General features: G+C 28.2%; 10 protein-coding genes across 10 annotated transcripts; 7 read left to right on the forward strand and 3 right to left on the reverse strand.

The window, feature by feature from the left end:
• Positions 1-54: 54 nt before the first annotated feature.
• Positions 55-979, forward strand: OCT59_026883 (uncharacterized protein; the record flags this gene model as incomplete). The annotated part of the gene is made up of 2 exons (XM_066136561.1): positions 55-202; positions 465-979. The coding sequence occupies 2 exons, from the start codon at positions 55-57 to the stop codon at positions 977-979; spliced, it is 663 nt and encodes a 220-aa protein (XP_065993037.1).
• A 134-nt stretch (positions 980-1,113) lies between these two features.
• OCT59_026884 (uncharacterized protein) lies at positions 1,114-1,902 on the forward strand (the record flags this gene model as incomplete). Its single annotated transcript, XM_025310873.2, has 1 exon — positions 1,114-1,902. The coding sequence occupies one exon, from the start codon at positions 1,114-1,116 to the stop codon at positions 1,900-1,902; it is 789 nt and encodes a 262-aa protein (XP_025177668.2).
• Positions 1,903-2,259: 357 nt separating this feature from the next.
• On the forward strand, positions 2,260-2,484 carry OCT59_026885 (uncharacterized protein; the record flags this gene model as incomplete). Its single annotated transcript, XM_066136562.1, has 1 exon — positions 2,260-2,484. The coding sequence occupies one exon, from the start codon at positions 2,260-2,262 to the stop codon at positions 2,482-2,484; it is 225 nt and encodes a 74-aa protein (XP_065993038.1).
• Positions 2,485-4,946: 2,462 nt separating this feature from the next.
• On the forward strand, positions 4,947-5,975 carry OCT59_026886 (uncharacterized protein; the record flags this gene model as incomplete). The annotated part of the gene is made up of 7 exons (XM_066136563.1): positions 4,947-4,949; positions 5,109-5,252; positions 5,312-5,445; positions 5,530-5,540; positions 5,587-5,603; positions 5,674-5,804; positions 5,879-5,975. 7 exons carry the CDS (start codon positions 4,947-4,949, stop codon positions 5,973-5,975), a joined length of 537 nt encoding a protein of 178 aa, XP_065993039.1.
• Positions 5,976-6,597: 622 nt separating this feature from the next.
• OCT59_026887 (uncharacterized protein) lies at positions 6,598-7,477 on the forward strand. Its single transcript, XM_066136564.1, has 2 exons — positions 6,598-6,786; positions 6,853-7,477. The coding sequence occupies exons 1-2, from the start codon at positions 6,691-6,693 to the stop codon at positions 7,093-7,095; spliced, it is 339 nt and encodes a 112-aa protein (XP_065993040.1). The 5' UTR covers positions 6,598-6,690; the 3' UTR covers positions 7,096-7,477.
• Positions 7,478-12,514: 5,037 nt separating this feature from the next.
• On the forward strand, positions 12,515-13,186 carry OCT59_026888 (uncharacterized protein). The gene is made up of 2 exons (XM_066136565.1): positions 12,515-12,914; positions 13,009-13,186. The coding sequence occupies exon 1, from the start codon at positions 12,615-12,617 to the stop codon at positions 12,903-12,905; it is 291 nt and encodes a 96-aa protein (XP_065993041.1). The 5' UTR covers positions 12,515-12,614; the 3' UTR covers positions 12,906-12,914; positions 13,009-13,186.
• Positions 13,187-14,193: 1,007 nt separating this feature from the next.
• Positions 14,194-14,854, reverse strand: OCT59_026889 (uncharacterized protein; the record flags this gene model as incomplete). Its single annotated transcript, XM_025310871.1, has 2 exons — positions 14,194-14,669; positions 14,734-14,854. 2 exons carry the CDS (start codon positions 14,852-14,854, stop codon positions 14,194-14,196), a joined length of 597 nt encoding a protein of 198 aa, XP_025177665.1.
• Positions 14,855-19,269: 4,415 nt separating this feature from the next.
• On the forward strand, positions 19,270-19,626 carry OCT59_026890 (uncharacterized protein; the record flags this gene model as incomplete). Its single annotated transcript, XM_066136566.1, has 1 exon — positions 19,270-19,626. One exon carries the CDS (start codon positions 19,270-19,272, stop codon positions 19,624-19,626), a length of 357 nt encoding a protein of 118 aa, XP_065993042.1.
• Positions 19,627-19,732: 106 nt separating this feature from the next.
• Positions 19,733-20,005, reverse strand: OCT59_026891 (uncharacterized protein; the record flags this gene model as incomplete). The annotated part of the gene is made up of 1 exon (XM_066136567.1): positions 19,733-20,005. The coding sequence occupies one exon, from the start codon at positions 20,003-20,005 to the stop codon at positions 19,733-19,735; it is 273 nt and encodes a 90-aa protein (XP_065993043.1).
• Positions 20,006-24,235: 4,230 nt separating this feature from the next.
• On the reverse strand, positions 24,236-26,404 carry OCT59_026892 (uncharacterized protein; the record flags this gene model as incomplete). The annotated part of the gene is made up of 7 exons (XM_025317777.2): positions 24,236-24,842; positions 24,917-25,179; positions 25,254-25,584; positions 25,649-25,681; positions 25,759-25,920; positions 26,010-26,087; positions 26,219-26,404. 7 exons carry the CDS (start codon positions 26,402-26,404, stop codon positions 24,366-24,368), a joined length of 1,530 nt encoding a protein of 509 aa, XP_025177663.1. The 3' UTR covers positions 24,236-24,365.
• Positions 26,405-27,114: the final 710 nt, after the last annotated feature.

Genomic DNA, 27,114 nt, shown 5'->3' on the forward strand with positions numbered 1-27,114 from the left:
GATGGTAAAATTCAGCGGTGCAATTCTAAAAAAAAATTGAGACGACTTTGGCAAATGATTGGAACTTGGCAAATTGACGATGAAGAAGTTAAAGCAAAAAATTTTTTAATTGAAGATTTAGGTATTTGTTATTCGCATTTTTTATATGATCAAAATCAATTGCATTCATCAAATTTAAAACAAACTAAAGATTATATGGAAAGTATTATTCATAGACGCAGATGTTTATTTTGTAATAAAAATAAAATTTTTTTTAGTCATGGTTCTAATTGTGAAAAACACTTATATAAAGTTATAGGTAAAAATATTCAGGTACCTTGTATAGAGCAAATGAAATGTGGTGCATTGCAAATATACCATTCTTTTATTTGTAATTCCAACAAATTCAAGTAAACATGCACGATATATATGTATGAATTGTTATGAAGAAAAGGATGGGCATATTTATCAATGTGTTGGATAAGGTATAAAAAAAGATCCAAATTGTGATAACCTGTTACATCATAAAAATGATACCAAAAAGGCATTAGAAGTAATTGGATATTGGATTTTTAATATTGCTAATTCTGATAATTTAGCATTTCAAGAAAAAATTTTAGCACATTTAGCTCCTATTTTATGTATTATTAATATTCAAGAAAAATCTGAAACTACATCATCAATGCTACTATCAGTACAAAATATAAAAAATGAAGTACCTTCTTTATTTATAATTCTTATTATTCTTATTTTAGTAAAATTTAATTACAATTTTGATAAAAAATTAAATTCTAAGAATCTTACATCAAAACATTTTTTCGAATTTGGAGAAGCATTAGCACATTCAATAATACTCGTGAAAAATGAATTAAAAATTCACAAAAAATTACTTGAATCACCTACTTCTATAAAAGAATATCGTTTTATATTTCCTTTATATTTAGTACAATTTTATGATGGTCTTTTAAAAACTTTATATGAAACAAAAAAAAAATTATAGATAGACAAAGAAAATATCGTAAAAAACCATTAAAATTTTTAAATTATGAAAAAATTACTAAACAAACCACATTTTTTATTTCAATAATTTTAAACATTGCATTTAAAGGATGGAAAATTTGGTTACCTTGAACAATGGCAAGTCTTTGCCGAAAACTAAAACTTTTGTCATCATTGCAGGGAATTTTAGAAGTTGTAAATATTACAAGCCACTTTCAAAGACATAAACAAAATTTGGAAAAAATTCGTGCTCTCTTAGTAGATCCAACTGATCGAATTTGCTATGAAAAGAATATTTGGAATCTTGGTATTATTGATAATGTGGATTTTAAAGAAACTACATTTGGTTATGGAAACATTTTTGACGCTATTAGAGAAAATGCTACATTACGGATACTCTTTCAATACCAACTACCTAATGAATTATCTGAAATTATTGAAATACAAGACAAAAATAAGCAAAAACTTTTTGGGCAAAATAATTTTTCACAACAAACATTCAATATTTTTAATTCAGTTTTTGAACAATTACTTACGTTTAATGAAAATCTCACTCCTAATTATCGTTCAGATTTTAATGAAAATGATATACGTAATCAAATTATGACACATTTTGAAGGAAGTTTTAATCTTCCGCCTCCCAATGTTATAATTCTTGATGCTGAAAATCCACCATCAAGTGATTCCGCCGTGCATAAATATCTAGAAATGTATAAAAATGAAATTGGTATGGAAAATAATGAATATATTAATGTAGTTGCAGATGAAGCTATTTTTAGACGAGGTATTAGTTATTGTAAAACAAATCAAAAAACAAAAATGATCCTTGGACAATGGCATACCAATAAGGATATGATGATGGCATTAATTACAATTTTTTCTGGTTACGGAATATTCAATATGGCAGGAATATTAGGTGTATGATTTCTAGATAAATTAAAGAAAGGTGTAAATTTCAGAGCAACTTCAAGAATATTGGAATTGATTTGGATTTCCATAGAATAGCAATTCATATATATGTAAAAAAGAAAAAACAGACATTAGATAATATTTTAAAAGAAGAAAATAATTGTGTAAAAGTTTGGTATTTATATTTTCAATGGGCTAGTTATTGGCGTGCACATTGGTTTGGTATTAGATGGGAATATTTGATTTACAACATGAAAGTTTAAAAGCTTTTTCACCTTTATTTTCCATTGCCGGTAAATCAAATTATGCTAGATCTGTAAGACTGTAACATATCATATATATTGCATAGAAAATAATCCTCTACTTCGTAAAATGCTTCGTACAGCACCATCCATTAATTTAACAAGTCCTGGACATTTTTTTGCATATGACGAAGCATTAGAAACATTTGGAGTAAAATTTGTAAAACAAAATGTAATAAGAATTCCTGCAGATAGGGAAGAGTTGAAATTAAGAATAAAAGCTACTCAACTAGAAAAGGAACGAACAGAAATGCTGATTTGTGATTACATTGGAGATTCTGTTCAAAGTTTCTGACCACGTAATGTTCAAACTCAAAAGGAAAAGATTTGGGAGCTTGCACACTTATTGATAAATGCTTTTGAATCTTTAAATCCTCTTAAAAATTCAGTATTTGAATTCTGTAACAATTTAAATGATGATAGAGTTAACCAATTAATTATTGCGTATGATATTGGAATTAAGAGATTACAAACAATAGCAAATCAAGAAATTTTTTTAACAGAAAGTTATACAACTATTGGAAGAAGAGCAAGAAATATCACACGGGTTACAGTTGCTGATATTACTAAAATGAAAAAAGAAAAAAAATAGAAATAAGAGAAAAAGAAAAAGAAAAAAGGAAAAAAGGAGAGGGAGAGGGAGAGGAAGGGGGAAAGGGAGAGGGAGAGGTAGGAGGGGGAGGGAAGAGGGAGGGGAAGGGGAAGGGGAAAGAAGAAGAAACATGACTATGATGTAATTTTGACCATTTCAACTTTAATTTCGACTTTTGACCTTCCCAAGTCGAAATATTTCTACTTTTGGGCTTTAATTTCAACTTCATGTATACCAGTGATCATCACCTCCAGTGATAGTTAGAAAAATTCGTAATAATAATTGTAATAATTGTAATAATAATAATAATAGTAATATAATATAATAAATAATAGGCAATTTCTATTTGTATACAGTATGTTTAAACATGGGTCATATTAGTAGATTAAAAACAGCATTCAAAACCTTTTTTAATGCCTTAAATAAACTTGCAGAGCAGGTGAAAATACATATATTTATCTGTAATATAATAAGAATAAAAAGTCAAAAAGTATAATGTTGGTAGCATTCAATTTCAAATTAAAAAACAAAAAATTAGTCTATTAAAAATTATATTTATATGATCCATGTACAAACACCCCGTGTAAACTTAGAAATTTTTTAAATAATAATATGATAATAATAATGGATTTAATATGTAATTATCAATTAAATATTTTATTTATATATTTGACAAAAATATCTTTAAAATATGTAATAATATATTATTTATGGAAAATATTAATAAAAGTTTCTTTTATCTTATCCAGTTATTTTTAGTATTTTGTCATTATTCCTTAACATATAATTATCATTTTTATTTTCATTTTATTGCATAATATGTAAATAATACTCCTATTTTAACTATTTAATATCAAGATCTTTTAACATTCTAAATCTTGCTTTTAATTTTTTAAAAGCATTTTTTATTACAACTCAATAATATGAATGAAATTGTATTTTTGAAAAGATAGATTTTTAAAAGGTAGAATTAAGAATAAAATAAGATAAAGAATTCTAAAAGCTTAGGCATTATATATTTGAGCTTTATAGATTTAAAATTACTTAATTTTAGAGAAGTTTTCTTACAGAAATAATCTTTATATAATTTGTGTAAATGAGAGTGATATAAATAAATGAAAATTCTGTAGATATAAAAGAGTATAGGGGTAAGAATTTCATAGTTAGCAATAGTAATAAAAATAAATTAGGTGTAAAGTTTATAAAAAGCAAAAAAAATAAATTGATGCTAAGACTCACATTATTAAATGGTTTAAGATTTGACTGATTTGTGTACTTCCTTCTTTTTTTGATAGTATTTATATATATTTTCACTTACTACCTTTAGCATTTTCTGATTCTTTAAAAATCATTAATAAAGTTTCGTTTACTTTGGGCATTTGAATCAAAATTTTAAAATAATTAGTAGAATTATGTGACTTTGAACTTCTGAATCAGCCTAAGCATCATTTTATTTTTTAATTATATGTGTATAACATCAAAAAAAAAATGCTGATTGAACTATCTCAGAAAAATTATGTGATAATTTTGTTAATTATTTTCTAAAATAATATCACTAAAAATATCCTTTTTCTAAGTAAAACTTGAAGATATAAATTTATACATATTTTAAATTATATATTATCCGTAATTTTACATGCTTTACAAGTTTATTTACTTAGGGTAATCTTTGATTTTTTATATATATTTTTTCAAAATGATGAATTTTGCAAAAATGGCATTTAAAACCCTCTTTGATATTTTAAGTAAACTTGATCAGAAGGCAAAAATACATATATTTTGCAAATTTTAGGGCCATATAATGTGTGTGTTAAGTTTTATTTGAAACATAAAAAAATATTTTTTTATCGCCAAAATTAATCAGCTATTTTAGGAAATGATCAGCAAATTGTCACGTGATAGAAGAATTGGTATAATCACGTGGTTTTATTTGATCTTAAATTTACTCGCACCTCGTTAACTTAATCAAATTAAAAGTTCACAAGTATTTCGATCGAAAATATCCGAATGGGACATTGTAGCTGGATTTCGAAAAGGAACCGTTCGAGAGTAAGGTAGATGAGTAGGTCAAAAGTCTCGAGGCAATTATTAAATTGTAAGCGAGGCTTTGAATAAGGAAAAGCGAGAATACTTCTTAATAAATACAGGGAGGCGAGTAAGATTGAATGGTAGGTGTGACGAAAGGACCCCTTGGTCCAAAGACCAGTGTTGAGGCACAGAAAACCTCTTAGGTTCAAGGTTCTTTGCCGACTTAATGGAATGAAAATAAGAAATTCCAATAAAAAAATTGTTATAGTTTTGTTAATTTTTTAAATATTTATTTATAGAAGTCTCGACCAGATCGCCAACGGGCAAAAAAAAAGGATACCGATCGCACACATAGGCAGTTACATCTTCACCAATCAACACTTTTAGATGGTATTGTTCATGGGAACATAAATAACGGTGGAAGCGGAACTTTTATTCTTAATGTAAGGATTAAACTAGATGATTAGTATTTTCTGTATTTTAAAAATTGAATCTTGAATAGAATCGAGTGCCAGCGGAAGACGATGAAATTTCCGATATCCTTATTCCAACGCATCTTACTTCCCTCAACGTGACCCAGAAACTGATGTTTTTGAAGATTCGGAAACAAGTAATTTGGATATACCAGATCATGAGGTAAATTATATCTTTAAATCTGGCAGGTCTTGTTAGCTGTAATGTTTACTATTCTCACCACATTTACTCCAATTGATGTTCAAGACCAAGAAGAGGTGAAGAATGCGACCAGTGGTGAAGAGGCGAAGAAAGTGACCAAAGTGGCAAAGGAAAACAAAGTAAATCTTCATTGGTAATTTTTAAACATTTTTTTTTACGAATAACAAAATTTATGCTTTTCCTGTCTAGGTTAGACTAAGCAAGGAAAATCGAGAGGAAATCTTTAAGTCAATGGGTGAGCAATGCATGTGGAAACTTTCGACTGGAAGATTCGTCGAAAAAGAACTATATAGACTAGGGCAAGAACTGGAATTCGAGCGGTTAGTATTCATGCATGAGATTATATTCGTGTAGGAATAAGTTTATTAAATTGTGGTCTTATTCCTTTTCTTAGTGCTATCCATTCGTTTATTATAGACGTCGATGATGAATTAATTTCATCGCATTTCAATGACACAGAACTTGACGAAATTCGGCCCTCACGTACCTGATCTCCCAGATCAAATCGCTGAATTTCTATATGAATTCGTTGGCAAGGTAATAATTCATATACATGTTAATGACAAACATAGATGTATTGAAACAAAGTCACCAATACCTTTTCCTATTGTAGACTAGCTTGAATGAGATTCGAGAGGCCATAAAGTCAAAGATGTTTGGTAACAACTATGATCATGAAAACCATCACGATAAGGATTATATAATCTATGCATTTTATTCATGGTAAGTATTTTTGTTCTTTGTTAATAATTTATTAAAGCTCTTTAGATGCATCGGCGGGATCAACTAAATTTACTTATTATTTCAGAGTTCGAGAAATTCAAGGTGGGAACATGAAAGACATGATTGGTTCAATTGTCACATTTGGAGTGTAATCTTTGACCAAGCTTTCGGTGATATTAATGTGATATCCGATCGTCAGGTAATTTTTAAAAATTATATGTTGTATACTTTGATGAATCTGACAATGTTTAACATCAAGGGGCGAGAGTACAAGTTTGGTAACAGCTTCTCGAAAAAATATGAAAAGAAAGTCTGAGAGGCGAAAATGGGTCACAGGGGCGACTGGATCGTAGGATCTGTCACTAATGGTGACAAACATGAGCTTGGAGCAGGCGAAGCTGGAAGTGTTTGGACGGATGATCACGGAACCAAGTTCCTTGTTTGAAGTTACCTAAAGTCCTTAAGGATATTCTGGTAAAGTTAATGAAAAAAGTAGATTGGAATAGGAAAAGTGTGCTGAATAATCCGGAAAATTTTCCTTATGTTCTAAAAATACTAGCATCTGCTCTGAACTTAAAGGTTAGTTGAATTTGTTATTGCAATTTTTATCAATAAACATATGCTCATAAATGTCATAAATGTTAGACTGTGATTAAAGAAACATTAAAGGTGATACAAGCAAATGAACAGACTATTGAATCATTCAAAACAGCCAGGCGCCGAAAGAGACCTCGAGACATAAGTCAGCGGCATTTATCTGGTTGCATGTCAACACTGAAAAAGGCAAAGAAGGCAAAGAATGAAAATGCTTGTGCCGAAGTGAATGATGAACGACCATATCCAGAATCACCATGCCCTGGATCACCGAGTTCTGAGCCATTGATTTAATACCTGAATGCAAGAGAATGGCGTAAATACGGGCACTGCTGCGGCTGAATTTTAAATTGGCCGATATGACGTTCTTGCACTGTGGTGCAAAATTTTGGTTGTGGAAGAAAAGTATACAAAAGAAGAGTACAAATGGTGTTACGATGATGCAATCACTGATATTGTACGGCAGAACAATTCTCATATATATTCATCACATAATGCACATATTTATACAATATGGTTAGTTTAATATCAATATCAAGAGAAAAATCATTATGTGATTAATTACAATTGGTGCTGTTGTTAATAGAAAATGATAATAGTGCAACAATTAATAAATTAATGTGATAATAAAGTTTTCCATTATGATGTACGCGTTCCGAAACGGAACGCACACGTGATTTTTCATCGGGTTTTTTTTAAAGTTATTATGTATGAACGAAGTTGTTCTAACTAAGGATGAAAAAGATTATGTAATGCCGAAATCTTAAAACGAAAGGTTTGATAATATACTGCGCCATTTCTTCTGCGCAATTTTGACGAGCCCGGACACGGTGAATTTCTTACACATGAATTTCAAAACATATATTAATAAAGCATTTGTATACCTGCTATCAGGTTTTTTTACTCTACATGTGTTAACCAATATGTAGTATAAATTGATCTTATTTACATAAATTATAGGCGCAGTATATTAGAAAACTAATATTGGCAAATAATACACAATACGTCTAAAAATCCAAGTAGCTGAATTCTTTTTTACTTGACTATAAGCAGATCAAATTGGCTATGGAAAAGACATAAAAAGCATTCTATCTACCACCCATAAAAGTGATGGTATGAAAATAATGAAATAATAGCTAATCTAAAATTCTCTATTGATGATTCTACATTAATGAAAAAAAACATTCTAACTCTCCTGCTCATCCGTTCCTCCGCCGTAATTAATAGTAACATTGATCCCATTCGCATTTTGTAAAAAAGAAGGGGATAGTTGGTGTTACAGGTCTGGAGATGGGAGTTTTTCGATAGTTGATGGTGTTAGTGGATTTGATGATGTTTCGGATGAATTAGGGATTGTAGGTTTTGGTATTCCAGGCGAGTTGCGTTTTAAGCTCCACTCTCTTGTTATAGATTTTATTATATAAAAATTCTAATACTATTTTTGTTGTTAATTTCTCATCCAATTTTAATGATCAGCTGCATATCAATTTTGCTGCAAAATATGTAATAATCTGGTCAAAATTAAAGAATTTTTTATAGTATCATTTATCTTAATTTAGAAATTTTAGGTAAATTTGCTTGCAATATGGTTTAATAAAAGATAATATAAATAAATTTATCAATTAAAACTAAACTTTATTGTTTTTTTTAATAAATCATAATATTATTACAAAAATTTTAGCTATTTGTAATACTGTTATTAAGTTCTTTAAATATCACATATTAGCAATAATTTATTAAAAAATTATGTTAAAACTTTAGAAATTGAAAGTGGTGGACTTAAATATTTTATTAAAATACAATAGATATCTATGTATAAGGTAGTTCTCTTTATCTATATTATTGCCATTAACCTTTTCTAATCTAATGCCAAAATCTCCACTTCTCTTTATATTATTCTTTTAATATAATCTCTACTCTTATTAACTTATATTTGAAAAACTTATTTATCTTCAATTTTCTAACTATTCAAAAATCACTCAAATTTTTTATAATATTTTCATTTGGAATAATTATTAGTACTGATGACATTATTATTCTTATTAAATTTAATTGAAATATTAATCACTCTCATTATAAGATTTACAAGTGATAAAGATCAGTATGAAAATTTAGAAACTTTTATTGATGAGATGATGAATTGCTACTTTATACTAGATCTGAAATACTTAAAGATTGAAATGGATGAAAATTATATTATTTAAAATTAAATCAATATACAATAAATATAACAAATAATATAAATTCAATATTAAAATGATTTTATTCAATATCATTAGATGATTACTAATTAGTAGTAAAATTTAATAACTATAAAAAATATAATTGTATATAATATTTTAAAGTAAACAATAAATTTGCTTAAATATAATACTTATTTAAAAATTGCATATAATTTTATTTGAGTTTAAAATTTATATAAGTTTATATAAATTTATTAATTATTAGTCTAAAGCAAACAAAAAACTATATACTATTTGTGTTAATTTTACAAGGACCCCGGATATCTCCAAAACAGGTCATAAGTCACACTTTCGGCAGATTGGCCCATTTTTCAGGGGTTCAAAAAATCGTTTTTTGTAAATATCTCGGCATCCAGTGGTCCAATTTTGATGAACTTTTTTTTAAATTGTAGAGCTAAATGAGGGCTACAAAATAAAAAAAAGTTCATTAAAATTGAATTATTGGATGCTGAGATATTTACAAAAAACGATTTTTTGAGTTTCAGCAAAAAGGGGTGTTTTTGGCCAAAAGTCCATTATGACCTTTATATTAGATATCCGGGGTCCTATTTTACAAATGTCTTATTATCTGCTCGCTTATTGACAGTTATTGTGTAAGTTAATAGCTATCTATTTGTATTAGTTCTTTTAGTTACATATTATTTTTTATTTATATATGTGAATAAAAATTGTTTATTTAATAATTATGATATACTGTTTATTTTTAATAATCAGAAAATTATACTTTTTATTTATTCAATTTTCTATTTATTTGAAAAATAAACAAACTGTAACAAAAATAAATGTAATATAATATAATTTTATTTAACCTGAATTTTATAATGACAAAACATCCTTTATTTTTTTGATATATATTTTTTTAATTCAAATTACCTATGTTTAATTAAATTTAATTAAAGTTAATGATTTCACTTTTTACTCTGAATTATACTTCTCCGCTAATTAATTACGTCGTATTTCAGTGAACGGACCAATTCACTATTTATTATAAAATTACTATGAATTAATTACGTCTGTCAAAATACATTACGTCTGTCAAAATAAATTTAATTAGTATTTTGTCATTTTGACGAAAAGTATACTCTGAATTTCTAATAATTACCATTCCTTAGTTTTACATATAAAATTAAATCCATATAAAATCTATATTGGATTCTTAAAACTACATAGAATAGTATAATTATGTAAATTTTACATATATTTTTTCATATAAATCTACATATTAGAATTAATTCCTGATGCATAACTTTTAAAAATTATTTATAATAATAAGTATTTTAAAAAGTTATGATTTAAATATAAAAAAAAACAAATAATAAATAAAATAAATAAATTTTACAAACATTTTGTATCTTAAAAAATAATCAATATTTTGCATAATTAGCATTAATTGAAAAATTAAAAGTGCTAAAAGACTCTAAAAATAAATACAAAAATAAAAAACAAAAAATCAACAAGATGATAATAATTTAAATAAAAATAAAAATCAATTCATATAATTACCAATATGATTTGTATTTTATTTAAAACAGGTTAACTATAAAATATTGTAAAGTAAATTGAATTTACAATTTATTATTTATAATATTAAATAATACTTAGGAAAGTTACATATATTAGATAATATTCAGTTTAATATAAACTTACTTGCTTCTCCCTCTTGTCAGATTTAATAACTCATCAAATTATAATATTTATAAATCATATGATTATCTGAAGTATAAGGACATTCTACTTCTAAGCATTTCAAATGCAATGTCATTCTATACTATAGCCTGATCAATGGATAAAATTTTATGTTGCATATATACAAATTTACTACATGTTACAGATCTCATATTACTATTTATTATGTTAAATATATTGATATTGAAATTGCAATTTGCATAGCTAAAAAATAATATACAAGTGCATAACTGTATAACTCTGTGATATCAATAAAACTTTAATAAATAAATAAGTAAAACTTTAAGCAGAAAGAGCTAAACTTTTACTTATTTTGATAGAAGAAGTACTATTGAAAAATTATATTAAAAGTGAAAACTGATTATATTGTGACTTAGAACAAAAGTCTTTAGTAAGATATCTTAGACAAATATTACACAAGAATTTTTAATATGATCAGCTACTGACACAATTTTTTTTTGTGCAATTGATGATCATATAATTATGTAATTATACTGAATACTTCAAACGTTCTAATAGTTTCCGTTTTCTAGTATTATTAAGTGTAATGTAAGATTTTGGTTACACCCTCTCCCGCAAATATATGAATCTTGACCCGTCACGTACGTGAAACTTGACCCACCTGCATGCACATTGTCGATCCTATTCATGGTGTATTGTAAAATATATGTGATCGACAACATGCATGCAGTGGGTCAAGATTAATCCATGTGACGGGTCAAGATTCCCCTCTCCCCCTTTAATAATTACGTAATATCTGTAAGTTCCCTTATTTAAAACTATATGAAATATGGTTGAATTTTAAGTAAAAAATCTACACAGACATATTTTACACATTTACGTTGGATCCTTAAAATTATATAAAATAGTGTATGTAAATTTTATATAGAACTTTTCATATAAAAAAACATATCTTTTCACTGCTGTACAAAAAATAACAATTCTGAAGGCATGATAAAATCAAGATACTAAAAAATTTGCATAAATAACTCAATTATGGCTAAATAATATTTATTATAAATTCAAATGTCATGATTTTATTAGAAATGAACAAGTTCAAAATAAATCACATTTCATATATTTTACATTTTATAGTTCTAACTTCCCTTTAAACATGAACTCTTGTACTCTTGTTTTATACTATTAAAAAAAACGCGAAAATTTTTCTGATAAAATGTTGTACAAAATATCTGACCAATAAATTCGTCAGGTCACGTTACCGAAATTTTTTTAGAGCGTCATGCAGATCATGTAACAATAACCATTTATTCCATATCTGTTTACTGTGTCCCCTCGAACCCAGGTTAACATTCATAAGTCCGAAATGAAATAAAAGGTTTCTTCGCGGAAACAATATTAGTAGATAAATTTGCTTAATTTATTACTTTAATGAATTGAATTACAATATTAGCAAAAACAAAAAATACTAGTAGATAAATTCCTTCAGTTATTTTATCTATCTTCACGCGAAATCATTAAAAAAATTTTTCTACGGATTTATTGTGACCAAACGTTATCTGTGATATTAATAATCAGAATTGAGTTTTGTTTATGGATCACACGTTCTTTATTTTGTTTTATTATTATTTTCCCACATGCGTAACCGTTTTCGTTATCATGCACCAATGACAATATATCGTGACAAACATTTTTGCTTTATAAAGTATAAAAGACTTTTGTCAATAAACAGATAATGATAATCGGAGAGTAAAATGCGATTTTACTCCTTATCTTCATTCTTCAATGACTAAAAAAATAAGACAGTAACTCCGGAATTTTTCTATAAAATAGTGTGATTTAAATTTTTAAACCTTTAGCGAAATATCGACCCAATACAACAAAAAAATTTAAAAATCTTAGATTACGCTATCTCGCCCTATCAAAATGAGACTGAGACTTTTTATTCTTACTACCTTATTCCTTACTTTATCTTTGGCCTGGTTGGCCCAATCTGCTCCTGCTGCCATTAAATTTCCTCCTGCCGCTATCGAAGAAACCGGCCAATTTCTTCTAGAAGACAATCGACCACCTATCTCTGCTCATTTTTCTAATAGTCCACTTGATGAATGTCGTTATTGCGGTGGGTTCACACCTGACCAGTGTTCAATAGCATGTTACCGCTACGGCTATAAGTATTATTGGTGCAGTACATGTTATTGCAATTGTAGTAACTAGGGATGACACGTGAGTGTTTTAAAACAATTTTAGAACAGAATTTTCAAATATAATTGATTTTGATTGATTTTTATTATTTTAAGGGACAATCCAATTTACAAAGTGTAGTAAATTTCGAATCTACTCATAACTTTTGGTTATTACGACCTTTGCTATGTACAATAATAGCAGTTACAGTATTGCGTTTTTTATCATTATAGTTGAAGTTATATGAATTATATGATTGAAAATTTTATTTTTGTAATAACTTTTTATAAATAAAATAATTTACTAAAGTACTTAAAAAAACGTATTATGTAAGCCTGATAAAATACCACGTGATTTTTTGTGGCGCATCAGCTTCATTTGCTTTTTGCATAATTTAAAAGTATAAAACATATTAATTTCATGCTTTTAAAATTTTATGTTTTTAAATTTAGTAAAAAAATAAATTATTTATTTTCTATAAACAATAAAATAGATTTTATTAATAAAAAAAACGATAAGTTCATTTGATTTTTATTGGCTGATTTTGATTCAAGAAAAATTGAAATATAAAATCACATGATTGTCAAGTATACAATAGCACCATATTAAATTTATTTAATAAAAGAAATTAATTTTATTTTTTGAAATATAATAAAAAGTAATTTTTCATCTTTTTCATCTAATATAGATAAGAGAAATTTAGAAATTTATTTTCGTCCATTATAGCACGTCTGAAATCTGTGCCAGGTTGAGGGCGCATGCGCCGCGCCACAGCCATTATCACGTGACATATACAATCAGAAAATTCGCGATCATCGTGTCGCACTGATAAACATATCTCCCATATCGCGCTAGATTTTTTTGCTTTTTTCTCTTTCGAACACCAATATTTTTTTTTTTAATTTAATATAAAAATATAATTATTGTTACAGAATTGTGTTTATTTAAAAAAAATTTTATATAATTATTATTAAAAAACTTTAAATTTAATTATAAAAATGTCAAAAAAAATTATTAAAAAATTAATAAAACAAAAATTCAAATTTATAAATGTAAACAATTAAAATTTTTGAATTAGAAAGCCTATATTATAAATTTTATTGTAAATCATAATGCCATTATGAAAAATGTTATTCATAAATAAAAATAATACGTTGGCTAATTAAAAATGGTGTAAATTAGTATAAATGCTTTGTAAAAATGTTAAAGAATGAAGAATGTATGCTAATAAATATTATGAACAAACCTTGATTCAATTCGGCTGATTTTTTAATATGTTTTTGCTCAGACTATGTTCCTTTTTACCGGCTTTTCTTGTTTTTCAACTAGGAATATTTTGTGGGTCCAAATTTTCCTTATCTTTAATAGTATTAGGTAGTTTCCACTTACATCCTGACCCTTCTGTTTTGCGTCGTTTGACAGATTCAACTTGTACACGAATCATAGAACCACTTCTTAAATTAACCATTAAATCTAAATCACGGTTTAGATCGTAAAGAAAAGAAGTTAGCTGAGAGATAGATTTCAGCTTAGCTGCTTTATAACGCTCTGAAAATTTATCTAATGCAGTACGCAGTTGTGCACCACCATCTTGATAGTCTCTTCTGACTTCTTCTAAGAAATCTGTGAATGCAGAAATATCGACAATTTGGATATTTTCACTTGTTTCTTTATGAGATAGAACGCCATATTCAATAGTTGTATTACTATTTGATGTTTCTGATTCCGTTTGTAAACTTTGTGAAGTGAATTCTGCATGTAATGATGCATAAAAAGAACTATCTTTTGCAATATAACCTAAAGGAAATAATTTGAGTAAATGGATGTTATGATATTAAAACAGATTAATACGGTTACTTACCAAGTGCAATATAGGCATAAACTATACGATCATTTGAAGTCAAAGACGGAATAAAATTGAATGTTGATAAATGGAATTTGACTGAAACTGCATCCTGGTACTTGCAAGGTGCACCGGTCATGCCAATCGGACAAGAGCAAGTTCCAATTTCACTGTTAACAACATAGAAATTAGCATTTTGTGCACTTGGCACAAAAAATTCGTTTTTCACATTACTCTCACTGGTCAAAATAGTCCAAATCGGCTAGAAATCGGATGTCTGATTTTAGGCTGAATTTGGTGATAAATATGGCCGATTTATTAATTTAGGCAAAGTTCTGATTGGCAGGCCGATCGATGCCGATCAGAATGTCTGAATTGTATCTGAATTGCTTAGTATTTTTAATCCGAATTGTTTAAAAAATATTATTCATAAATTTACCGAATTGCAGTGAATTTATTCTGAATTATGGTAAATTTGTGACAAAATTTTCTGAATTGTAGTAAAATTTATTCCAAATTGTAGTAAAATTTATTCCGATTTGTAGTAAAATTTATTCCAATTTGTAGTAAAATTTATTCTGATTTGTAGTAAAATTTATTCCGAATTGTAGTAAAATTTATTCCGATTTGTAGTAAAATTTATTCTGATTTGTAGTAAAATTTATTCTGATTTGTAGTAAAAAATTTATTCTGATTTGTATTCTGAATTGTATCGCAAATTACAGTAAATTTTATTCTGAAATTTAAAATATTACATATACATATAAAACAATTTCACCAAAAATCATCCCAACTTTCTAACAAATCCGGTATACGTTAAATTCCTTAATTCCCATTTGTTTCTACAAATTGGAGATGATTTTCCTACAAAAAAAAAAAGAAAAAACATTAAAATAACGTTTTTTTTTAAGTTTCAAGTTTCAAAAATCAAAACGTTACCTGTAGGATGGCAAATCGAAGCCAATTTCCATACAAAAAAATTAATAAAATATAATAAAAAATGTTAAATTAAACATTTTTATTAAGTTTCGTCAAAAAGTTTCGAAAAATCGAAACTTTACCTGCGGGATTCTGGTACAATTTGGAGCTGATTTCCTGCAAAAAAAAATAATAAAAAATAATAAAAAAAACGTTAAATTAAACGTTTTTTTTATTAATTTGCGTCAAAAAGTTTCGACAAAACTTTACCTGCGGGATTCTGGTACAATTTGGAGCCGATTTCCCTGCAAAAAAAATAATAAAATCTAATAAAAAAACGTTAATTTAAACGTTTTTTTATTAAGTTTCATAAAGTTTCGAAGTTTCATAAAGTTTCGAAACTTCGAAACTTTACTTGCGGGATTCCGGTATCCAATTTGGAGCCGATTTCCTGCAAAAAAAATAATAAAAAATAATAAAAAAAACGTTAAATTAAACGTTTTTTTTATTAATTTGCGTCAAAAAGTTTCGAAAATCGAAACTTTACTTGCGGATTTCGGTATCCAATTTGGAGCTGATTTCCTGCAAAAAAAATTAATAAAAATAATAAAAAAACGTTAAATTTAAACGTTTTTTTATTAAGTTTCGTAAAGTTTCGAAACTTTGAAACTTTACTTGCGGGATTCCGGTATCCAATTTGGAGCTGATTTCCTGCAAAAAAAAAATATTAAAAATAATAAAAAAACGTTAATTTAAACGTTTTTTTATTAATTTGCGTCAAAAAGTTTCGAAAATCGAAACTACTTGCAGGATTCCGATATCCAATTTGGAGCTGATTTCCTGCAAAAAAAATTAATAAAAATAATAAAAAACGTTAAATTTAAACGTTTTTTTATTAATTTTTTTCAAAAAGTTTCGAAAAATCGAAACTTTGCATGTGGGATTCCGGTATCCATATTGGAGCCGATTTCCCTGCAAAAATATTAATAAAATATAATAAAAAACGTTATATTAAACATTTTTTATTAATTTTTTTCAAAAAGTTTCAAAAAATCGAAACTTTGCATGTGCAATTCCGGTATTCATATTGGAGCTGATTTCCCTGCAAAAATATTAATAAAATATAATAAAAAACGTTATATTAAACGTTTTTTATTAATTTTTTTCAAAAAGTTTCGAAAAATCAAAACTTTGCATGTGGGATTCCGGTATCCATATTGGAGCCGATTTCCCTGCAAAAAAAAATAATAAAATATAATAAAAAATGTTATATTAAACGTTTTTTATTAATTTTTTTCAAAAAGTTTTGAAAAATCGAAACTTTACCTGCGGGATTCTGGTATCCATATTGGAGCCGATTTCCCTGCAAAAAAAAATAATAAAATATAATAAAAAACGTTAAATTAAACGTTTTTTATTAATTTTTGTCAAAAAGTTTCGAAAATTTAAAACTTTACGGTATTCCTACAATAATATTAAAAAAAAAAACGTTAAACGTTTTTTTCAAAGAAGTTTTGAAAATGCGAAACTTATCTGGAATATCGGCGTCCACGTTGGAGCCGATTTCCTATACAAAAGTAAAAAAAAACGGTTTTAGTAATATTAAAAAACGTTTTTTAAAGTTTCAAAACTTTTGTTTCGAAACTTACCTTTGGAAATCAGTATCCAAGTAGGAGCCGATTTCCTATATAAAAGTATAAAAAAAAATGTTAGAAAACGTTTTTTTTTATAAAGTTTCAAAGAAATTCTTCAAAACTTACCTTTGGAATTCGGTATCCAAGTAGGAGACGATTTCCTATATAAAAGTATAAAAAAAACGTTAGAAAACGTTTTTTTTATAAAGTTTCAAAGAAATTCTTCGAAACTTACCTTTGGAATTCGGTATCCAAGTAGGAGCCGATTTCCTATTTAAAAGTATAAAAAAAAATGTTAGAAAACGTTTTTTAAAGTAATAGTTTTGCAAAAAAAAATTAATAAAATCAGAACGTTAACTAATGTTCCGATTGAAAATATTAAATGAAAAGTTAAAAAACGTTTCGTAAAAAATAAAAATGTTAAAAATTGGAACATTATTTCCGATAAAAAATTAAAAAAAAATCCCAAAACGTTTAAAACCGTTTTGTTTAGGAATGAAGTTAGATGAAGATAAAGTTTCGAAACTTTAGTTTAAATAAAGTCTAAATTCGGTAATAGATCAACTAATTGCCAGATTAATTTTACTGTGGCTGCGGCTTAGTACATCATAAGTTGATTTTGAAAAATCGTTTATTCGAATAACTTCTGAAATTGAGACAATTTTTCCATGCCCAAAAGTTTTGATTTCGACCAGTGCAATTTGATATAAAAGTGCCATAAATCAGACAATATTAGGCAAATTTTAAGCTGTTAATCAAATATGATAATTTTTTGCTAAATTTTTATTGAATTTTTATTGAATTGTTAATTTTCCATAAATCTGAAGTACATATTTGAATATTGTAAATTTTAGGTTGATTTACAAATTTGTCAGATTTTTTTTTTGATATCAATCAGCCGTCAATCAAATATAATGATTTTTTAACAAATTTTTGTTGGATTTTTATTGAATTTTTATTGAATTGTCAATTTTGCATAAATCTGAAGTACATATTTGAATATTAGGTAAATTTTAGGTTGATTTGCCATTTTGTCAGATTTTTTTTTTTAATTTCAACCAGCATCAATCAGCCGTCAATCAAATATAATGATTTTTTGCTGAATTTTTATTGAATTTTTATTGAATATTTATTGAATTGTCAATTTTCCATAAATCTGAAGTACATATTTGAATATTGGGCAAATTTTAGGTTGATTTGCTATTTTGTCCATTTTTTTTTTAATTTCAACCGCATCAATCAGCCGTCAATCAAATATAATGATTTTTTGCTGAATTTTTATTGAATTTTTATTGAATATTTATTGAATTGTCAATTTTCCATAAATCGGAAGTGCATATTTGAATATTGGGCAAATTTTAAGTTGATTTGCCATTTGTCCATTTTTTTTTGATTTCAACTAGCATCAATCGGCCGTCAATCAAATATAATGATTTTTTGCTGAATTTTTATCAAATTGTCTGATTGGCATCAATCAGATGTACCGATTTATAATGTTAGTCAATTTTGGTCTGATTTTTGGCCGATTTTCCATATGTCCGATTTTTTTAATTTCGACCAGTGTCTTTTGAATTAAATCCATATTTATGGTGTCCCATCCGTGACATAAAAAATGTTTTGCAAGTCAAAGATATCCTGGACATCTATGCGCAAAGCTGAGCAATCGAAGCACGTAAAATCTCTCCATATTAATTGTGATAAACTGAAAAACTTGAACGCAGTTGTAAGCTTGCGTTCTTGCGAACACTAAATCTTTTAGTATTCAAAACTCCTCTCAATGTAATTATTTGTGTTATTTCCGCGCATATGTAGTTCAGAGCGGAAAGAAAGGGCCCAAAAACAACGGCGTTTCCATAAAATCTCAAAATGCTTGTGTAGTTGAGGATAATGTTCATAAAACGTTTGCCTGAGTTCATAATAATGCGTATGCATTTCAAAGCCCGATAGTGCATAAAGAATTTTTTTCATCTTTTCCATAATAGGCCCGATATTCTTTATCAATATGATGCTTCGAATTATGGAGCCATCTCCAAAATGCCTGGAGGACGTGGAATGTGCACAGGAGACGGATCTCTTGTATAATTTAATAAAATCAGTAAGTTATCTCGAATTTAAGAAAAAAATTAGATTTGAAATAAAAACCTTACCCTCTGGCCAACATAGTTCAAGAGCATTGCACTCAGCACTCGAATCGTCAGTAAGTAAAACCTTTGGACCGACTTGTGGTTCACGTTCGAAAAAGGCATGTTACGGGAGAATCATTTTAAGTAGATTTAATGTCTTTTCTAACGTTATTTCAGACTCATCCGAAGTGATAAATAAGCCGAGAGGCAGGGCTCCAACCGTGCAACTCGTATAAAGAAGAGTAAGTGATGTATTTAAAGATTCAAAAGATGCCGAAGCGTCTATATAGCATAATTCACCAGATTGTAAAACCTTTTCGTGTACTCGGCTCATTAAATTAGTTACAACGCAAAGAATAAAGTATTTTCCGTGTGTGAATCATATTTTTGCAATATTACTCTTCCATGACTTAACTTATTGTAATTGTTTATGACCTCTACTAGACGTTTAAATATTGAAGTACCATTACGATCACCAAGCGCTGTTTCACGATATTTTTGAAAAAGTTTAGCAATGTAATCGTAATCGGGATTAGTCGCTCGGTCTGCAAGTAATACTAAAAGTTCCTGCTCATCCGCAGCGCTAAAATAAAGTGCATCTTCGTAGGCGTACATTACCGATGCGAGGGAGTGGCCATCTTTAAAAAGTTCCAAAAATTTTTCGTGAACTCCTCCATTGACATGTCAAAAGCTTAATGATTCTGCAGAATTTACAACATGATTATGAGTAAACCGTAAATTAACTTCCAGGGGATGGCTCAATTCAATGTTACAATTTTCTAGTCTAAGGTGAATCATAGCGGTGCAATTTGTATTTCATAATCGAGATGATTGTAGGCGTTTTAACTCAGGATTTCCTTGCTTTTCTTTTACTAAGTTACTGTGAATACAGTGTCTTTTCTCGTGAAAAAGAACCTTCTTTCCTTTGATTTTGTAATGCTTAGATTCTGGCATTGTCGTTTTTGACTTGGATTCAAATGACAGAAACCATTCGCGTACTTTCTTTTTATCTTTAATATCTACGAACGCGTCTAGTTCAAATTGTGGAATTTTGAAATTCTCAAAAGTTTTATGCGGCGGCAAAACATTAAAGTTTTTGATTAAATATGATTGATGCGGAGGGAGAATTGGTTTTAATATTTCGGGGAGGGAATCCCATGGAAAGAACTAAAATAAATACGAAATTTTATAAATTAATCTAGGATAAAGATAAATGACAAATGATAAGGATAAATAAAAAAAGAATTCAATCTATTTAATTAAGATAATAAAAAATTCTTATTTTACAAATAATCAATAAAAATATACTAAAATAATACTATTTAACATGAAGTGATAATAACGAAATAAAAGATTAAATGTTACACAATAAATTAATAATAAATAAATACTACTATGTAAATAACGAACTAATAAATATTATATATGATAAATTAAGATTAAAATTAACGCTATATTTAATAAACTTGGGTCCCGTGATCACCAGACATTAAAGATAGGGCCTTTATGGCTAAGATGACCTGTTACTAAACGAAGTCTACCTACAGAGTCAAACGATCATTTGACAGTGCACACGTGGGGTACTACCGGTTTGTAGTTTAATTATATTAGAGTAGTTATTAGGAAATTTTACTTCGTATATATTTTTATTTTTTTACTTTAATAAAACTGCAAATGCGCTGCGGAAAAAAAAAAAAATATTTAATAAACTAAATAAACACAATATTAATATATTTATCCTCATAAAATAAACTCAAACTCTATATTAAACAAACTCTAATATAATTAAAAATGTAAGCAATATACCTATTTTACCCAAAAACTCATTTTTTTCAATCATTTTTAACTTAAATATATTATAGAAAATGGTATTTTTAAAACAAAAAGAGCTTCGACAATATGAAGAAAAGTATGCAAAATTGACTTACTTGTGGGTTATTTTGTGATTCGATGTCCATACTGTTTACTGTGGTTTAACGGATCACAACTTGAGCTGTGTAACTTTGTTTCTTTGTTATAAATTAGGCCATTAGACTATTTACCAAATAAAAAATACTTTACAAATATTAAAAAGTAGTCCTACCACACTTTCTGAAATCAAAATAAAACTTTGTTCTTTGTTTTATTTGAAAGAGAGTGTGAGAAAAAAGCAAAAAAATCTAGCGCGATATGGGAGATATGTTTATCAGTATGACACAATGATCGCGAATTTTCTGATTGTATATATCACGTGATAAGGGATGTGGCGCGGCACATGCGCCCTCAATCTGGCACAGATTTCAGACGTGCTCCATTATAAGCCAATTACGTAATTGATTGATATTAACCAATCTGTGCTACAACAGATTTCTTTATATATACCATTTTTTCTCTTTTCAAACTGTACAACCACACATATCTTTTTATCCGAACTAAAAATCAGTAATCAATATTTACTAATCATGTCACTTCTTAAGATCGAAGATATAAAAAAATTGAATGATTTTGAACTTAATATTTTTTTAAAACAGAAATTGCCAGATATTAAAAATTACATAGATATTATCACAGACCAAGAAGTTGATGGTCAAACTTAACTTTTAATATCTATTGTTTTATTTTTTCACCTTTTCCTGAATACTCAATTATTTCTTGTGCTTTTCTTTCCTACTTCTTATCATCAAACCTGCCCAAAAAATACATTTGCGTTATCGTAAAGCAACCTGTTGTTGGTAAGTGAGTCATAATAGATTTGGTTAACGCAACCTGTTTTTTGCAATTATAACTTGTGCTAAAGGCTCTTTTTTTTTCTGTGTAGCTGGCACGAAATCCCCAAACTACGTTTGTATATTCGTGGATAATTCCAATTTTATAGCACAAGGAGAGTATTCCATATGCTATAAAAGACCCTTAAACGACCTTCTTTATTACAATCAAATCATTTTTGATTATGGTTTACTTCTTAAATAAGTTGTGGGTGATTGTGAGTTACCCCCGTCATTGTAGGTTCTGAAATCCTGATAAATGACTCAATCTTTAAAGAAGGATATGACGTCAATGTGTTTGGACGAAATTGTGCAAGCAGAGAAAAGGGTGTCGACAATTTCATCACACTTAAAATTGCCAAAATGATTTACACAGAAAGTCCTGGTATATTGGTTTTAATTGCCAGAGACAGTGATTATTATGGAACATTATTGGAAGCTATCGACTACAATTGGAAGGTCGAGTTTTGGAAATTGGGTATATTAAATTCACTTAATAAACACGAACCTACTGATCTTTGTACAAAACATTTGTCCCTGTGAAAGTATCAGATCAATTTAAGCTCTGTACTTCTATTCCCTATGGGGGATCAGGTCACATCAAGAGCAATAATAAAATACACTACATACAACTGGACCCAATTCTGTTTATTATAGAATGAATAGGACCCCGGATATCTAATATAAAGGTCATAATGGACTTTTGGCCAAAAACCCCCCTTTTTGCTGAAACTCAAAAAATCGTTTTTTGTAAATATCTCAGCATCCAGTAATTCAATTTTAATGAACTTTTTTTTATTTTGTAGCCCTCATTTAGCTCTACAATTTAAAAAAAAGTTCATCAAAATTGGACCACTGGATGCCGAGATATTTACAAAAAACGATTTTTTGGGCCCCTGAAAAATGGGCCAATCTGCCGAAAGTGTGACTTATGACCTGTTTTGGAGATATCCGGGGTCCTGAATGAATACCCTTGAGATCACATGTGATACTATAGTTGAAGATAAAGAGATAGTGAGTGGTTTGCCAATTTAAATTTATTCAGTTGGATTCACTGGGAAGGCAAGAATATCATTTTATATCTTAAATGAAAGAGAATTGAATATCACAAAGGAATGGATTGTGAGGGAACGCAAAGGAATATCAATTTGGGAGAAGAATGTGAGCCATTTTAATAATTATATTCAGTTTTTCATTAATTGATTACTTACTTTTAAATGTCAAATTTGGATTATTATTTAGGTACAAAAAAAAAATCAAACCGAAATTTCTACAAGAAATATTAATTATTTGTCATGCATTTATATTATATCAGTCAAAAAAATGATAACTTAGAAGTTTATTTCAGCAATATAGGTTCACTATAATCTTGTATGATTCCTATACAATGTAAAAATAATAAAGTTCACTTAGATTTCACGCTTTATCTTTTTTAACTGAATGTATACGAATGCGTATTATGTGAAGTTGTAACTGAAAATGTAATAAATACCATAAAAAAGAGTGATCACCTGAAATGCGCAGTACGATATCGGGAAAATTCTTGCCGAAGAATAGGGGCTGTGCGACGTAAGAATATTTTGCATTATTTTTTTCTGTTCACGCTAGTATCATACTAACAAAACAATATTCGAATAAAGATAGTTTTTTTTGACAATCAATAATTCGCATATGGGATTTGGATGTGTATGCTAATCATGAAGTCATCCCGGCTCCTTCGATCAAAAAGGTCCCTCTGGGACCAAAGCTTTCCTATTTTTTCTATACATTAATCCCTAAAAATATTTCACAAAATAGTTAGTTTGCTTATCTTCCGCAGTATCAAAGGTACAAGGGAGGCGATTTGCATGGGGGATTAACGTCATGACGAAATGCAGTGCGTAATTGCTGGTGAAAATCCGATAATATTTGGTTAAGAGAAATAAATATAAAATAATGGTTTTCCTTATTGATAAGCCTAAAAAAGTCTATCAATAGTTCAAAATTGTATTCGGGACGTCAGTCTCTGTGGTATAAACCAGTTAATTCACCTCTGTATGATCAAGTGAATAAATTGTTTGTGTAAAAAAAATTGTAACATGATCGTCTATAGTGGTATGTTGTCAAATCCCAAAACATGAATTTTGATGAATTTATTAAATGTTTTATTCCATGTACAAAAGTGTATTTTGCGCAAAAAAAAAGTCATTAGAAATGAATGTCTAATTTATTATTATTATTTAAAATAAATGTTATTTTGCACTAATACTAATAGTAATAACTTCGCCATTCTGAATATTTGCACCTTTAATAGGACTTACTAAAATAGAATTTCCATTTTTTTTCCATTCAACTTTACCATTCGGGGAAATATTTATAATAAACCCATTTGGGTAATGATATATTTCTTGAATTTTTATAACAGTAGGTTTTTTTATAGATGGATTGATTTCATAAACTAATTTAAATTCTTCATCAAATTCCATACTAAGAGTATTTCCTGAAACTGCTTCGGCATAAGTTCTAGAAAATATTTTTGCAACATCTGGCCTTACTTGTCCAGTATTGGGATCAATTAAACCATCACCAGGTAATTGTCTTGTTAATGGAAAAAAATCCTTGTATTGCCATCCTATCCACGATTGTAAGTATTTATCAGCTGCTTGTATAATTGTAAGCAACCCTGGAAGATTTTTCCCACTATCATAAGCTGCTTCAAATTCTGTTAGCTAATATAAGGTGGAAACCAAATTTAAAAAAATCATTACTAAATTACGCAAAGAAACTATTGAGTTTAATTTACCATTGATGCACCACCAGTTCGTCCAATATCTTCTAAATGAACTTGAAAATCCATATTAGGTGGCTTTATTCTAACTTCTTTATAATAATGATAACCAAATGAACTTCTATTTTGATAAATAGGACCTCCTGGTACATGATCAAAGTTATTACCGAACAAATCCCACGTTACTCCTGTAAAGAATACAATTCCATTATTATCAACTTTGCGCAATTCGGCACTAATTGCATCCCAAAATGGACCTAAATTTGTACGTGTATTTACTTTGAAATAAATTAATGTTGGTTAGCATTTTAAATAAGGAAGATATTATTGAATTCTTTGGAACAAGTCTTACCACTTGGTAACCAAAGACCAAGATTACTATAGGTATCTCCGGGCCAAGGCTCATTAAGTAAATCATAACCAAGAAGATTGTTACTATTCTTAAATATTGATGCAATTTTTGCCCATTGAGCTGCAAATGCGTCTCTTAAACCATCATAATTATCATATAATCTCTGCCATGCCACATTTACTGCACGTGAGAGATACAATAATGCCCAATTCACTCTTCCACAAGTTACTTTATCTGGAAGTCCTGTTATAGGATCATATATTGCTGCTGTTAGTCCTATAGGTATCGGAAACGGCCATGTACCTTCTGTTCGAACTGCCCATCTTGGAAACTACAAATTTAAGGGTTTAACCAAATGAAAAGATCGTTTCTTCGTATGCATATTAATTACTTACACCTTCTCCACAAAACTTATCGCTCATTACATCCTAAATTAATAACCAATAAAAAAAAATTTATTAAATTTTTTTTTAAAAAAATTAAAAAGACAAAAGGGTTTGTTTACCTGATGAGAATCTAATAGCACGTAAATTCCATACAAATTACACTTGTCTACAATACTTTTTATGATTTTTAAATAAGTTTCATTATATTTTCCTCGTACTGGTTCAACGCCAGCCCATAGAACTCCAAGTCTAATAACATTCATATTAACACTGGCCAAAATCTAGTCGCAGAGTATGTTTTTGTTTAGGAAGTGATCAAACTGTTTTGGACATAAGCATAAGCATGTACGGTATTAAAAAAAGGTCAAACCTTCATATCTTCTTCGGTGAACGAAGTTACAGGATCAAATGCATCAATTCTAGGATAGTATGGGAATCCTTTATAAACCTTTCAACAAAACCAAATAAGTATCGAAAAAAAATATTCTAAACATTTTCTTTGATGAAGAATATACTAGTATATTGTTTTATATAACTTTTTTTCTTTGGATATCATAATGGTGAAGGGTCTTTACATACAACGTTCAGTCCACGAAAGAATCTCTGTCTACCGAATTCATCAATATAATGATCATTTTTAATTCCGATAATCTTTGGCGTGGGTTCCGATGTAGCACGTGTATCTAAGTTTGGAATAGCGATCACATGATATATGTATATTACAGAAAGTAATAAAACTAAATGCACTTTTCGTCTAATTATCATTTCCCTCTTTAATTTATCAAATGTTGTTAGTACAGTACTTTCCAATACTACTAAAGATGACAGTGTAAAAGGATTTTAGATAATGGGGAATGAAATTTATCCCGTCTTTTATACGGTATCTGGTATATTTCCATTCATCGAATCAAAGATCAACAATTAGTTGTGCGCGGCTTAAATGGCTTTTATGGCGATGCTATTTTTTCACTCTCAAAGCTTGGCTGGAGGCTTGTTAAATGAGAGAAGCCAATATCTTAGGATTGATTATTATTGGATATGATAATTGATAAGCCCTTAGTACTGAAGATATTTTTGCCATAGCCATAATTACAACGGTTAAACGTAAAATCTTCTTATCTGTTATTGATATCTTACTTTTGATAATTCTACCATAAACGTTCTATTATTTCCAAATACAGGTTTTTTATTTTTAAAATTAAGACTGTATATAAAGGAAAAAAGGTGTTGCATTTATTAGTTAGTGGCTTATAAATGCGGCCCGACCTATTAAACCTATTAAATTAAATAAGTGTGGCGCATTATTTTCTTCTAGGCAAACTCTTTAACAAAGTGGTTTAAGAATTCAATTTAAAATTATATATTACATTGAATTAATTACATTGTACAAACTATCAATAATAAACTTTTCCCTCCGCATCGCCAATTGGAAGCATTGAAAAATCAATAATATCACAAATACCAATTTGTGCTCG

Source organism: Rhizophagus irregularis, chromosome 7 (assembly GCF_026210795.1).
Source record: "Rhizophagus irregularis chromosome 7, complete sequence".
Classification (NCBI taxonomy): Eukaryota; Fungi; Glomeromycota; class Glomeromycetes; order Glomerales; family Glomeraceae; genus Rhizophagus; species Rhizophagus irregularis.

Bases quoted from the DNA above. Each gene is read 5' to 3' on its own strand.
- OCT59_026888 (XM_066136565.1), top strand. From the start codon at position 12,615: ATGAGACTGAGACTTTTTATTCTTACTACCTTATTCCTTACTTTATCT.
- OCT59_026887 (XM_066136564.1), top strand. From the start codon at position 6,691: ATGAAAAAAGTAGATTGGAATAGGAAAAGTGTGCTGAATAATCCGGAA. The intron at 6,787-6,852 runs GTTAGTTGAATT...CATAAATGTTAG, and splicing joins CATCTGCTCTGAACTTAAAG to ACTGTGATTAAAGAAACATT.